This window comes from Oryzias latipes, chromosome 11 (assembly GCF_002234675.1).
Source record: "Oryzias latipes chromosome 11, ASM223467v1".
NCBI lineage: Eukaryota > Metazoa > Chordata > Actinopteri > Beloniformes > Adrianichthyidae > Oryzias > Oryzias latipes.
The window spans coordinates 22,124,924-22,136,107 of NC_019869.2; the positions used below are offsets into that span (position 1 = coordinate 22,124,924).

Genomic DNA, 11,184 nt, shown 5'->3' on the forward strand with positions numbered 1-11,184 from the left:
ACAAGAACATGTTAAAAACACAGTTTTCATTGAAGTGGGTCTTTAAGAAAACACAATCAGATTTCAGCTTTTCTTAGAGGTTAAATCACTGCGTTTCTGTCACACATGAGACATTTGTGTGGGTTAAAGACTGGATGTGGGACGAGGCAGCACCATCATGGAGGTGGGGGAAGGCAATTTACTCTGCTAACGGGGATAATCACAGAGCTGTGTTATGAAGCAGGCGAGCACACTGCTTCCTGAGGGCTAAATCACAGCCTCTTCCACGGATCATTCTATGGATTCAAGGAAGAAACACAAGATAACCATTCTAAATGTAAAGGAAATAGGATTTTGAAGTCATGTATAAAGATTTTAAGTTTCCAACTAATGTTTTTAATGGATGCCGAGGGCAGAAATTCCTAAATAAATTGGAATGACCTAAATATTTCAGTGTCATGGCTGACAATTCTAGGCCAAAGTGAAATCTCTGAACTCGTGAACTTAGAACAAATGCAGGCAAATAATCACTGTCAGTGCAAAATAGTCATAGCGTCGTACCTGTGGGTTCTGGTCTCCAGTCAAGGAGCAGAGATGAGGAACTAATTTGCTCAGACTGAGGGATTGGGCTCCGTACCTGAAAGAAAATAAAGATTGTAGAAGATAACATCAATGGAACTAAACAACAAAAACTCTACACTTTTGATCTGGTTAAAGTGTTTGTTTCCTTTATTTCACAGAGGCCTTTTAAATACAGTCAGGGGTTTAAACCCCAAACCCTTGGCTGTTATTTGTTGGGCCACTTACAAAAGCATCTAATAAAAAAAACAAAAAAACATTTATGACAAAAAAGCTTTAACTTTTGACAGTTTTAGTGAATCAGAGCTTTAAAAATAGCGCAAATAGTACCATAATTAAGAGAAAATATTCTGTTTATTGCATGTCATTGTAGTGTTAAGATCACCACAAAAGAAAAAAAAATAAACAAATATATTAGAATAAAGTCTTAGAATGATAGGAAACAAAGTTTTACACAAATTAAGTCATACATTTTAATAGGAAAATGTTTTTCAAAAATAAAAAGTTAAATATAGGTTTTCAAATGTTTCATACAAAGACCATCTAACATTACATGTTTAATTTAGGTTGCAGATAATTCAGAGAAATACCATCTCACTTTTTTTGGTCAATCTACAGGGTTTTTTTTTCAATTAAAAAAAATTGTTTAAAAAAAAAAAGCATGTTTTTTTTTCACATCATGAATCATTTATTTCATTCTTGACTTGTAAAATGAAGAAATGATTTTAAAAATAATTTTACAGCTTTATTCTTGTAAAAAAAATGTTTTTATATATTGGTACTTTATTCTCTTAACATTTTTAATTTTTGTCATAATTTTACAACTTAATTCTCGTGAAGTTTTGACACCCCCCCCCACGTAATTTTAGAGGTTTATTCTAATGGAACTGACTTTTTCTTGATAATTGAACTACTGGTACTTTTTTCTAGTAGAATTTTGACTATTCTATTATTATTAATTGTACAACTTAATTCTAAAAATAATGTTGACTTTTTTTTTGACTATTTCCGCATCATTTAAAGTCTTGTCTCATAATTGTACTAATATTATAAATTATATATTATAATTGTTAAAATGTATTCTTATATATTTATTCTTTTTTTTCTTTCATGATGGCCCAGTTACTCCGTCGTATCTTAGTAACAAAACAGCGACAAATGAACTTTTAAGCTACACTAAAGCAAAATAAAAATAAAAATAGATCCTGTGATCTTTAGTACGCGTGAGATCCTGCAGGGACGACGAATCCTTTCTACAGTCACTGGTGGGAACGAGAACAGTCTCCTTTATTTAAAGGTAAGCATGTGTGCCTGAGGACTGTAACACCACCTGACATAAACAGTGGGATAATTTGTCTCACAAGTGCTGCAGAGCGGCCCAAACAGTTAAGAGGATTAATCTTGAGAGACAGAGAACGCGTGTTTCTTTCAGAAAGAAAGAAAGTGGGTCATGAAAGGTGGAAACAGCACCCCTGTTTGCCACTGGTGTAAATCTAAGACTGCACTCTGAATCACGTGTTTTGAAATGACTAGAAGTATATTTTTGAACAGATGTAGGCGTATTAGTATTTGTGAAAAGCGTCACATCTTTCCCAGGAAGTTCGTAACATGTGAAGGAGAAGCTACTCACGTGCTCAGCGTGGCACTGAGACAAAAGCAGATTCCTTCCCGGCTGCGGAAATTTTTATGCTTAAAACCAGGAAGCAACCGTTCCCAGACGTACTGGAGGAGGAGGACAAAGACAAAAATGTGAGAAGAAGGGAACAGAGGGAAGGTACCAAGAGAGTCACAACAGTCATCAGGATCAGCAGATAACAAAACACATGGGAGGTCATGGATCTGTGGAGATGCAGCAAATGCAATACCTTTGATATCCAGAAGAGGGAGCCAAATAAACGCATTTAGATGCATTGAATATAAAGTATGCCTGTCATGAAGCATCTAAATAAATGTATTTCAATAAACAGTGTTCAACTAAAACTGCTCTTTTTGTAATGGAAGCAACTAGTTTTTTAAGCAGTTTTAAAAAAAAATTGCTTTTATGACAGAGGAAGACCATAACTGTATTTTTTATTTATCATATTAGGAGTGGCAAAAGGAGAAGTCTTATAGAGGTGATTTGTTGAGCGGGGCTGGAAGAATTTGAACCCCACAGCCTGTGTGTGATTCTCACCATGGGCGACGCAGTCTGCTCCATGCATCGAAGGATCAGAGCTTGGCTGTTCTCCCTGACCTGGTCCTTCCCATCACCCAGCCGATCTACCAGAGCTGGCAAGACTGCAAACAAGAAAAAAGAAAACAAGACGAAGAAGGCGGGGGGTGAGTATGAGAGTCAATCTACAACCAGTGCTCAGTCCGCACCCATGTAAATCAGGCAAAAACGAGGCCACGTGCCTCCAAATCTCTACTGGATTTAAGTACCAAATGATTACTGACGACTGACCTCAAAAGGAGTCATTTCAAAGTCTCTGCAAAGATACAAGCGCAAGTTTGTATGTGGGATATCAGACATAAAATGTAAAAAAAAGAAAAGGAAAAGTGAAGGTTAAAGCTTGAACTAAGAAACGAGGAGGAAAAAGAGGACAGGAAAAAAAGGAACCAGATCCAAAATAAATGTAAGTTTCTTGTCAGTTTCCTTTAGGTCAGAAAGGCCCTTAAACAGAAAACCAAAACTTGGTGCACTATAATCACCAAACAGGAAATCTTAATTTTAATATTAATCTAAATCAATGTTAAATGAGGCCTTCAAAATAAAAGTTGTCAATATGTTTTACTTTCAGAAATAAATAGTTGAAATTCTGTGAAGCTTCATGGGAAAAATAAGATAATCCACAACAAAAATACACTAAAGCTAAAATGCTGAATCTTTTAGCACTATCAGTCTTCAAAAATATTTATTATGTCTTGTAATATTTTTGTAAAATACTCTCCATAAGTAGCTGCAGATCATTACTCCTGTTGGGCTTATTAAATAAAGTTGAGAACCCATTTTAAGTCTTATTTGTAAGACAAATTTAAAGCTTCTCAACAAAAACAGGGCACTGGAAGTCTGATGAAAGTGGGCTTCGTTTCTAGAAAACTTTCGTTGCCGAGCCACACTCCAACGTCCCTTTTGACATTCACACACAGAGATCAAGCATCAACAAACAAAGGAGGGCAGGAGCGACAGCTCCCACCTACATTCCAGCTCGGAAACATCAGCAGAGAAACGCTGTGATGTCATCCATCCTTTTCCTGTGTGCTGAAGAGCATCTGTTTGCAACCATAACAGCCTGTCGTCTTAGCAACAAGGACAATGTCATCCAACAGGAATACGACAGAGGTTCATTGTTCCACATAATGACACATTTAGAAAAAAAAGAGCAAATCTAACAAGAATTGAAGAATTAGACCCATTCATAACTTTGATTTTGTAAATCTAAGTTAGGCGGCAGCCCTTCGGTCTGACGGCTTCACCTCCATCTCAACCTAACACAAGGGTATCAAATATCAGAATGTCCAGCAGTTCACAGTCTAATGGCGTTTGCAAACCTGAGCTCACACGGGGCAATTTCTGTAGCCCTGTGCAATACGCCAGCCCTGTGGATCGATAGAATCACTCAGCCTGAATGATCTCATCTTCCTCCCACCCATGTGTGAGAGGGTGAGTGTGATAGCGGGGATGGAGGCCGTGAGGAGACTGAAAGAACCAGAACCAGCAACGATTGTTTCACCATCAAAGTCAACCCCCCCAGCTTCTTCCTCATCATCAGACGAGGTCTGCCCTTTAAAGTGAGAGCAGCACCTACACACACACACACAATTGAGTGTGTGCTGGTACACTACACTGCCTGCTGAGTTGGGTTATGCCACTGCTGCGCTGGAGGGCTCTGCGCGTTTGCTCTTGACGAGATTCGGTCTGGCGGACAACGACAGCTGTTGACACGGTCGGCGGGCACACTCGAGGGCTGGCACAGATACAACACACAGCAAGAAATACAATGCGAGGTTCCATCTCACAGCTCATTAGTGAAAGGCGTGGCGTTGGGAGAATTTATACCAGGCTACAGTAGAGCTTAAGTAGAGAAGGTGTGGTGGTTCTGAGAAGAACCAGAAAGCAGAAACAGGGTCAGAGAAAGCTCTCCGTATGAACACCTAAGAGCTGCTCGTGTAACCAGTCACCCTTAAGACACAAAAACAAACATCATCATGCATTTGGTGGTTTTTACATAACACTTGGAACTTAAAAGGATGAAAGGAGCTCATTTTGTACAGTAGCTGCCTAAAACAGTTGATAATAAACTACTCATCGGTGGCAACAAACTTGATTCTACAGAAATGCAAAACATACATTTTCAAAAGGAAGATGCTCCTTTTGAAACCTTTTTATTATTTAACGAGATCACACCAAGTTAAAGAACCACTCAGAGGAAATTGTTTATGGTGTTTTAATACGTTGTTGTGGCATTTGGATGGAGGACATTTACAAAGAAAATTACGCTTAAAGCTGCCTTTGAGTATTTCTTCATTCAAAATGTTGTGAATCAGGATCAGACAAAAAAATGCAGTTGGTAAAAGATTGTTTTTGTGATGAGCAGCTCCCCTGCTCATCTCCGAGCTCTCAGGAACAGGAAGGGGAAGGGGGGGCGGAGTTGCTCTGCGCCAACAACCCCGCCTGCCCACAACTTTTCCGACAAATTACTGCCACTCTGCAAAAACTATGTCCTACAAAACGACACCGTTGTTTTGGGCTAAAAATAGCATGATCATACAGAGCCTGTGACCTGACACGGGTAAAAGAAAAAAAATTGTTCCCACGAAAAAATTATCCATAAGTCATTCATAAACACAGATGGCTTGCTGCTTCCGCATGTAATATTCTGATATACATTTATCCTGTTGTATTTGAATGCACCTCAGCTACAGTGACGCGTTGATTGGTCGAGATGCATTATGGGATATGTGTGATGCATGATGGGAAATGTACGAAGCATGTAGCCTTCAGATGTAAAGTGACTGCTAACGAGTATGTTGATAAAAAAAAAAAATTTACCTCAGTACGTCCTGAATTTTATTATTTCATGTCCGACCGGCATGACAAGCAAACGAGCTCCGCGGCCGGCTGGAGAGCGTACCGGGATGGGAATGAACCGCAGACATGGAAACATGATTACCGAAGCTTTTTTAGAGCTTTTTAAAATAAATACATCTGATCTCTAAACATCCTCCGTGTCTTCCATGCATTATAGTGAGATACACACAGACAGAAATGTGAAAGTATCTGCTGTAAATCCAAGTATTACTCATCTCTGTGTTTAGGAATGACTTTTCACGTGAATTATTATTTCGTGGGAACAAATAATGATTTTTTTTTTGTTTGTTACCCATGTCAGGTCACGGGCTCCAGATCATGCTTTTACAAGAACTCAAAAGATGATCGGAATGGTACTTTACAGGCTAAATCAGAGTTCCTCATTTGTATTTAACAAAAAATCTAGAGTACAGGCAGTATAGATACCACAGTGTTTTCTTACATAACAATATTTGCTTTTTGGAGCCAAGATGTTTTGTTTCGCTACTAAGCTGAGTGATCTGATAACAAAAGCCATTGGTGTAGGAAGATCCCATTTAGTTCAACTGACAGGAAAGTTTCTAGCAGCGTGTGACTAAGAGGCTGGGATCTTTAGTAGGAGTGTGCGGAAAAATCAAACATATCCCGAAATTTCATTAATAATTGTATCGATTCGAAATGCTGTAAGGACAATATTTATTGAATTATTTATGAACGTCCTTCAGCCTCTGACTCTTTTTTTCCACTTAAACCTTCTACCGCTAGTTGGAGCCTCTTTGAGCAGGTCTACACCGCACCAAACAACTACAAGATCTCAGCGAGAAGCAGCTTGTTTTGTTGTTATGAGACATGCACTACTTAGGTTTAACTTAGGATGGGTAGCGCACCGAAGCTCTGTGCCATGTTGCTGCCAGTATCAGATAAAAACATGGCTTGCTGTGCTTTGTAGCGGGCTCAGATAAGAGCAAGTGAAGCACTGCAGCTGAACGTCTAATGCACAGAGCTTCAGCCAAAATGCTAACCACAAAGCGGGCCAAAGTTCTGCAAAAACCTCACAGCAATAGATTCTAGTTCAGCGTCCTGATGGATCAGAGTGATTTGTACAAAGCTCTGAAAAAAGGCCAACGTCGTGGCGATGAGCGGTGAAATCTGTGTTTACTTCCATATGTGAGAAAACAGAGCTGCAGCTGCAGTGCAGTGGAAACAAAGCATCTTAGCCACATTAAAGCATCTCCTCCACTCTGTCATGCTGCCTCATCACACTTTATTGTTTCTGGAAAGAACTAGCTTCATTTTTAAAGCACCATTAAGGCTCCTGAACCGTTTAAAACTTCTGGAGAAACTACATTAAAGCAATGTTGAAAATAAACAGCACTTTATTTACTCAATCATACTTTTAGAGTATTATTGTCAACATTTTTTACAGCAAAAGGTGTATTGATATTCAGGTAGAGGCTTTTTTCTGTGTTCCGGTACAATATCGAGATACGCATCATGAGACCCGTATCGGGATGTTTATTTTATTGCCAGACTCTTGCCAATACAGTTATACAGTTAATAGTTTGATTGTTGAACTATAGAATCAGCTCAATTTTAAGCCACAAGTTCTCAGTGTGTGAATGTGTGTGTGTGTGCATGGTTGAATGGGACTGTGACTGTAAAGCGCTTTGGGCCTTTGAAAGAGGGTAGAAAAGCACTATATATGTATACGCCAAATACCATTTACCAATTCCATTCATAATTAAATATTGATTCGTTTGTCAAATTTTGATTCAAAAGACTTTTTCCATTCCTAGTGTGTCAAACTGAGCTAAAAGGTGAAATTTTCATTCATAACTATTAAAAGAATCGTCTAACTGAATGAAAAAAGTACAGTAAATTACCTACTATTCATTGAGGAAGGACTAATCTATCATAAAGCACAAATTCTGGTTTTATATGTAAAGAATAAGCATATAATGACAAAGAAGATATTACACTTATAAAAGACAATAACCCCAAGAAGGTAATCAAAACGGAGTAGAGTTGCGGAATCTCACCTGTGCCAAAGTATCCTTTGAACCGCTCTCCCAAACGATCCACAAACGCACCACAGATGTCGATCCCCAATAGCGCCACCTAGGACATAAAGGCATAAAGGCAGGCAAAAGTTACAGTCATGCACAGGAAAGGTCAAAGGCTAAAAAATGTTTAAAAAGCATAAACTTTTTTAGAAAACAGTATTGCAAACTTGTTATTGATAACAGATTTGAAAGTGACCCAACATGTTTGTTTCTTTTTCATGCAAACTTAACTACAATAGATATTTCAAAATAAAACAAGCTACGAACAAAAGGAGACGCAAGAAAACAATCTTACATCTGCTCCTTTTATATTAGCACGTTAACACGAGATGAGAACAAATACAACTAATAATAATAATAAACAAACAGTAATTTGTTCCATAATCTACTCCATTTCTTAAGGTTTGAAGTTATCATTCAGGTGATCCAGCTTTCATTTTTGTCATCATTTTTCTTTTCTTCGTCTAAACTGATTATTATCAGAGGTTAGTACTGAACAAGTTCAGTGAAAAACACATGTTTTTAAAGGCAAACATAAAGTAAATTCTAAAAGTTAACTTAAACAGAAACCATACTGGTTGACTCATAAAAGCTCAGATAAGATGTAGACTTAAATAACTTGTCACTTTCTGTAGTCTTAGAATCAAAACTGGCTTGTCATAATCTAACTTGGAAGGAATTTAAATCTTTTAGCCAGAAAGTTGTTTTTTCTCCCCTGCTGTGTATTTGATTAAAATCACATCCCTGCGCTGTGCTGCGCTCCTGGAATGTTTTTGTTGGCAGAACTGCGGTAAAAGTGAACACCCCCCCCCCCAAAAAAATCATTTAAAGATTACACGCCAGACTTTGTCCAGAATTGGAAAAAGAACCAGAATGCAGATTTTTCTCCTATTTTAGTCAAAATGAAAAGCTTAGAGTAGTGAAAAAGAAAAAAAAAAAAGAAAAGGAAGGTGACTCTGAGGAAAATAGAATTTATGGATAAAGGCTAAATTACATAACAGAAACCAAAAGTGGCGCCGAGGAGAAACATGAGGCTGGGAGCCATATAATAACTACCGGCTCTATATTGTCCTAATCAGGAGGAAGCAACAAAGATATATCAAGTTACAAACATAAAATCCTCTATGAACACAAGAATCCTCCTTAAATCATCCTCCTGGCACTCCAATAATAAGAAGTCCAGACAGACAATGAGAAACAGAGGGTACTTCTACATCTCTGGTACAAAATGATGGGAAAATGCACCCCCACACACACAAATACACACTCTAGAGACCCCCTGAAGCAAAAAGCCCCTATTGCTGCTCAAAATAAACAGATGTAGAAGGTGCTTCATTATTACAACCTTATGAATGAACAGAAAACCGTGACTACGCGGATGCATTTTAATGCTATCATTTTAGTATTGGAAGCATATTTGAATAGCATGATCTGTAAATAATTGTTCATGTATAAAGGATTCATTACTGAGACTTGTGCCTATGCCATCAGCCGCTTAGACAGCTAAGTCACATACCACGGAGAGATTCTGCTGGATTTGTAGCTTCAGAAACTTCAACTACAACATACAAGACTACAAATATGGAGACGAATTAAACAAATGAATCGACAACACACTGAGAGAATTCATGGTAGAACAACATGTCGGTATGTTTGTTTCTAACTTAACAATCCTCTGGGTCAACCGCAAATCAGCTTTACTGGAACCACAGCTTCCACCAGAAAAATGTCAACGTGTAGACAACAGAGCCTGACTAACCTTATCGTCTGTAGACAAAATACTCTCAGTAACAAAAGCTTTTGCAGCTGCTTCCTACAAAATCTGACTCCTACAGGAGAGGTGAGTTTAGGGGGGAAAACACCTGCAGGAAATCTTAGGATTTGCAGGAAAACAGGCAAAGACAACTAAGTATTTAAAACAGAAACATAACTGTCACTTTGATTTTAGAAGTGACAAATTCAACATCAATAAATGTCAACTTTGACTTTTCCATTCCATTGTTTTTATTTGACTGATTTTACTCGATAATTTAAGGTCAAATGAAATAATGACATCAAGTTTCATTTATTGTTTATGCTGTATATGAATTTATTTTTACAATTCAGGCGATTAGGATTAAGCAGCTGCAAATTTAAACCAATTATATGATGTGTTGAGCAGAAGCTGAATGACTATGAAATGCTGAATCATCCTCATTATAATTACGCATTAAATATTCTTACCGCTTGTTCAAAAAAATTGTTAAATAGGAAAGAAAATAATATTAGGATTAAAAAGGTAAATGACAACCGCTGGTCATAACAATGAGTCTCCAAGCCCCTCCCCCATTGCACTCATCTGTATGCTCTCTGAGACCAGAAGACTGACAATGGGTCTTCCTACAGTCTCAAACAAAGATGGAATAAATAAACCAAAGGAGCCCCTGCCCTGAAATGGTTTATAATGGCTCATACCAACTATATGATGCCATTTTAACATACGTTTAAACGCTGTTTGGCTTCAATATGCTGTCCCAAATTAATTACCCATAATGCTTTCTGCTCCTTTATTGAATCTTTTTAGAGACCCATTAGCGGAAGTAACGTTCCAATGAAAATAAATACGTTACAACAGCTCTTACCTTGAAATTGCTTGAGTTGACCCATCCCGTTAGCTCGTCTATGGTTTTATCCAACCGAGGTTTGTCTTGCTCTACGTCCGGGGAGCGTTGCGGGTCATTCAGGTAGTCAATAAGGTCCTGCCCGACCTGCAGTCTGCGAGTTACGTCTTTCTGCACTACCTGCTGGTAAAAATAGTCCATGTTGTCATGTTCCTCCATTAGGCACTAAGTGCCGTGCGGCCAGCCGCAGCAGCCAGCCAAAGATGGGGAAAAAACAAAGTGTGAGGGACTAGAAATGGAAAATGCTGAGAGGAATGAAAAACGGACTCCTGAAAGCTTGGCTCATCAACTTGCAGACGCTAAAAAAAAACATAACCCTCACAAATCAACGATCGCACCAAAAAGCTGGACTCTGACGGTGTTTAAAAGTGGTCGTTCTTCAGCGACAAAAGTTTAGCTTAGATGGACGTAAACCTAAAACCCGGCCAAAGTAAAAAATAAACGAGGCTGTGTGGAACTACAGCTGGTTTCACCAATAAATCCGCATCAAAACAAGCTGGCGAGCCCGGTTTGCTATCTGTTATGCTAACAAAAGGAGCATCGGGCTGATGCCAATCGGATCGCATCTACAGGCTAGGAGAGCTAGCTGGCGATAAATATCTGCAGGCCCAAAGCCCAGCCCGGCTCCTTCACTTCATGTCCGTTGATATGAAGTCTTTTGGCGGCTGACCACGTCCGTGAAAGAGTCGCAAGAAAATGCCACAATAGAGGCGCTCCAACCCCACAGTCATGTGTTTCTCCTTAATCCTGGAATAACGGCCACCACAGCGATGAAAACCTAACCGCTACCGGGACTGCAGTCTACCGGAGGGGGCACCCGCTCAGACCGATATGGTCCTCGGGCACCGCACAG

At 38.8% G+C, this 11,184-nt stretch overlaps 1 protein-coding gene across 31 annotated transcripts in view; it reads right to left on the bottom strand.

The window, feature by feature from the left end:
* clasp2 (cytoplasmic linker associated protein 2) overlaps nucleotides 1-11,175 on the bottom strand; it is a 52,584-nt gene extending 41,409 nt beyond the window's left edge. For all 31 annotated transcript variants that reach the window (XM_023960112.1, XM_023960114.1, XM_023960111.1 and 28 more), the window contains exons 1-5: nucleotides 10,293-11,175; nucleotides 7,648-7,726; nucleotides 2,732-2,835; nucleotides 2,189-2,280; nucleotides 541-616 (exon numbers count right to left, since the gene is read on the bottom strand). In XM_023960112.1, coding sequence (XP_023815880.1) covers nucleotides 541-616; nucleotides 2,189-2,280; nucleotides 2,732-2,835; nucleotides 7,648-7,726; nucleotides 10,293-10,490 — 549 coding nt within the window. In that variant the 5' untranslated portion in view covers nucleotides 10,491-11,175. The remainder of the gene's footprint in view (nucleotides 1-540; nucleotides 617-2,188; nucleotides 2,281-2,731; nucleotides 2,836-7,647; nucleotides 7,727-10,292) is intronic.
* Nucleotides 11,176-11,184: the final 9 nt, after the last annotated feature.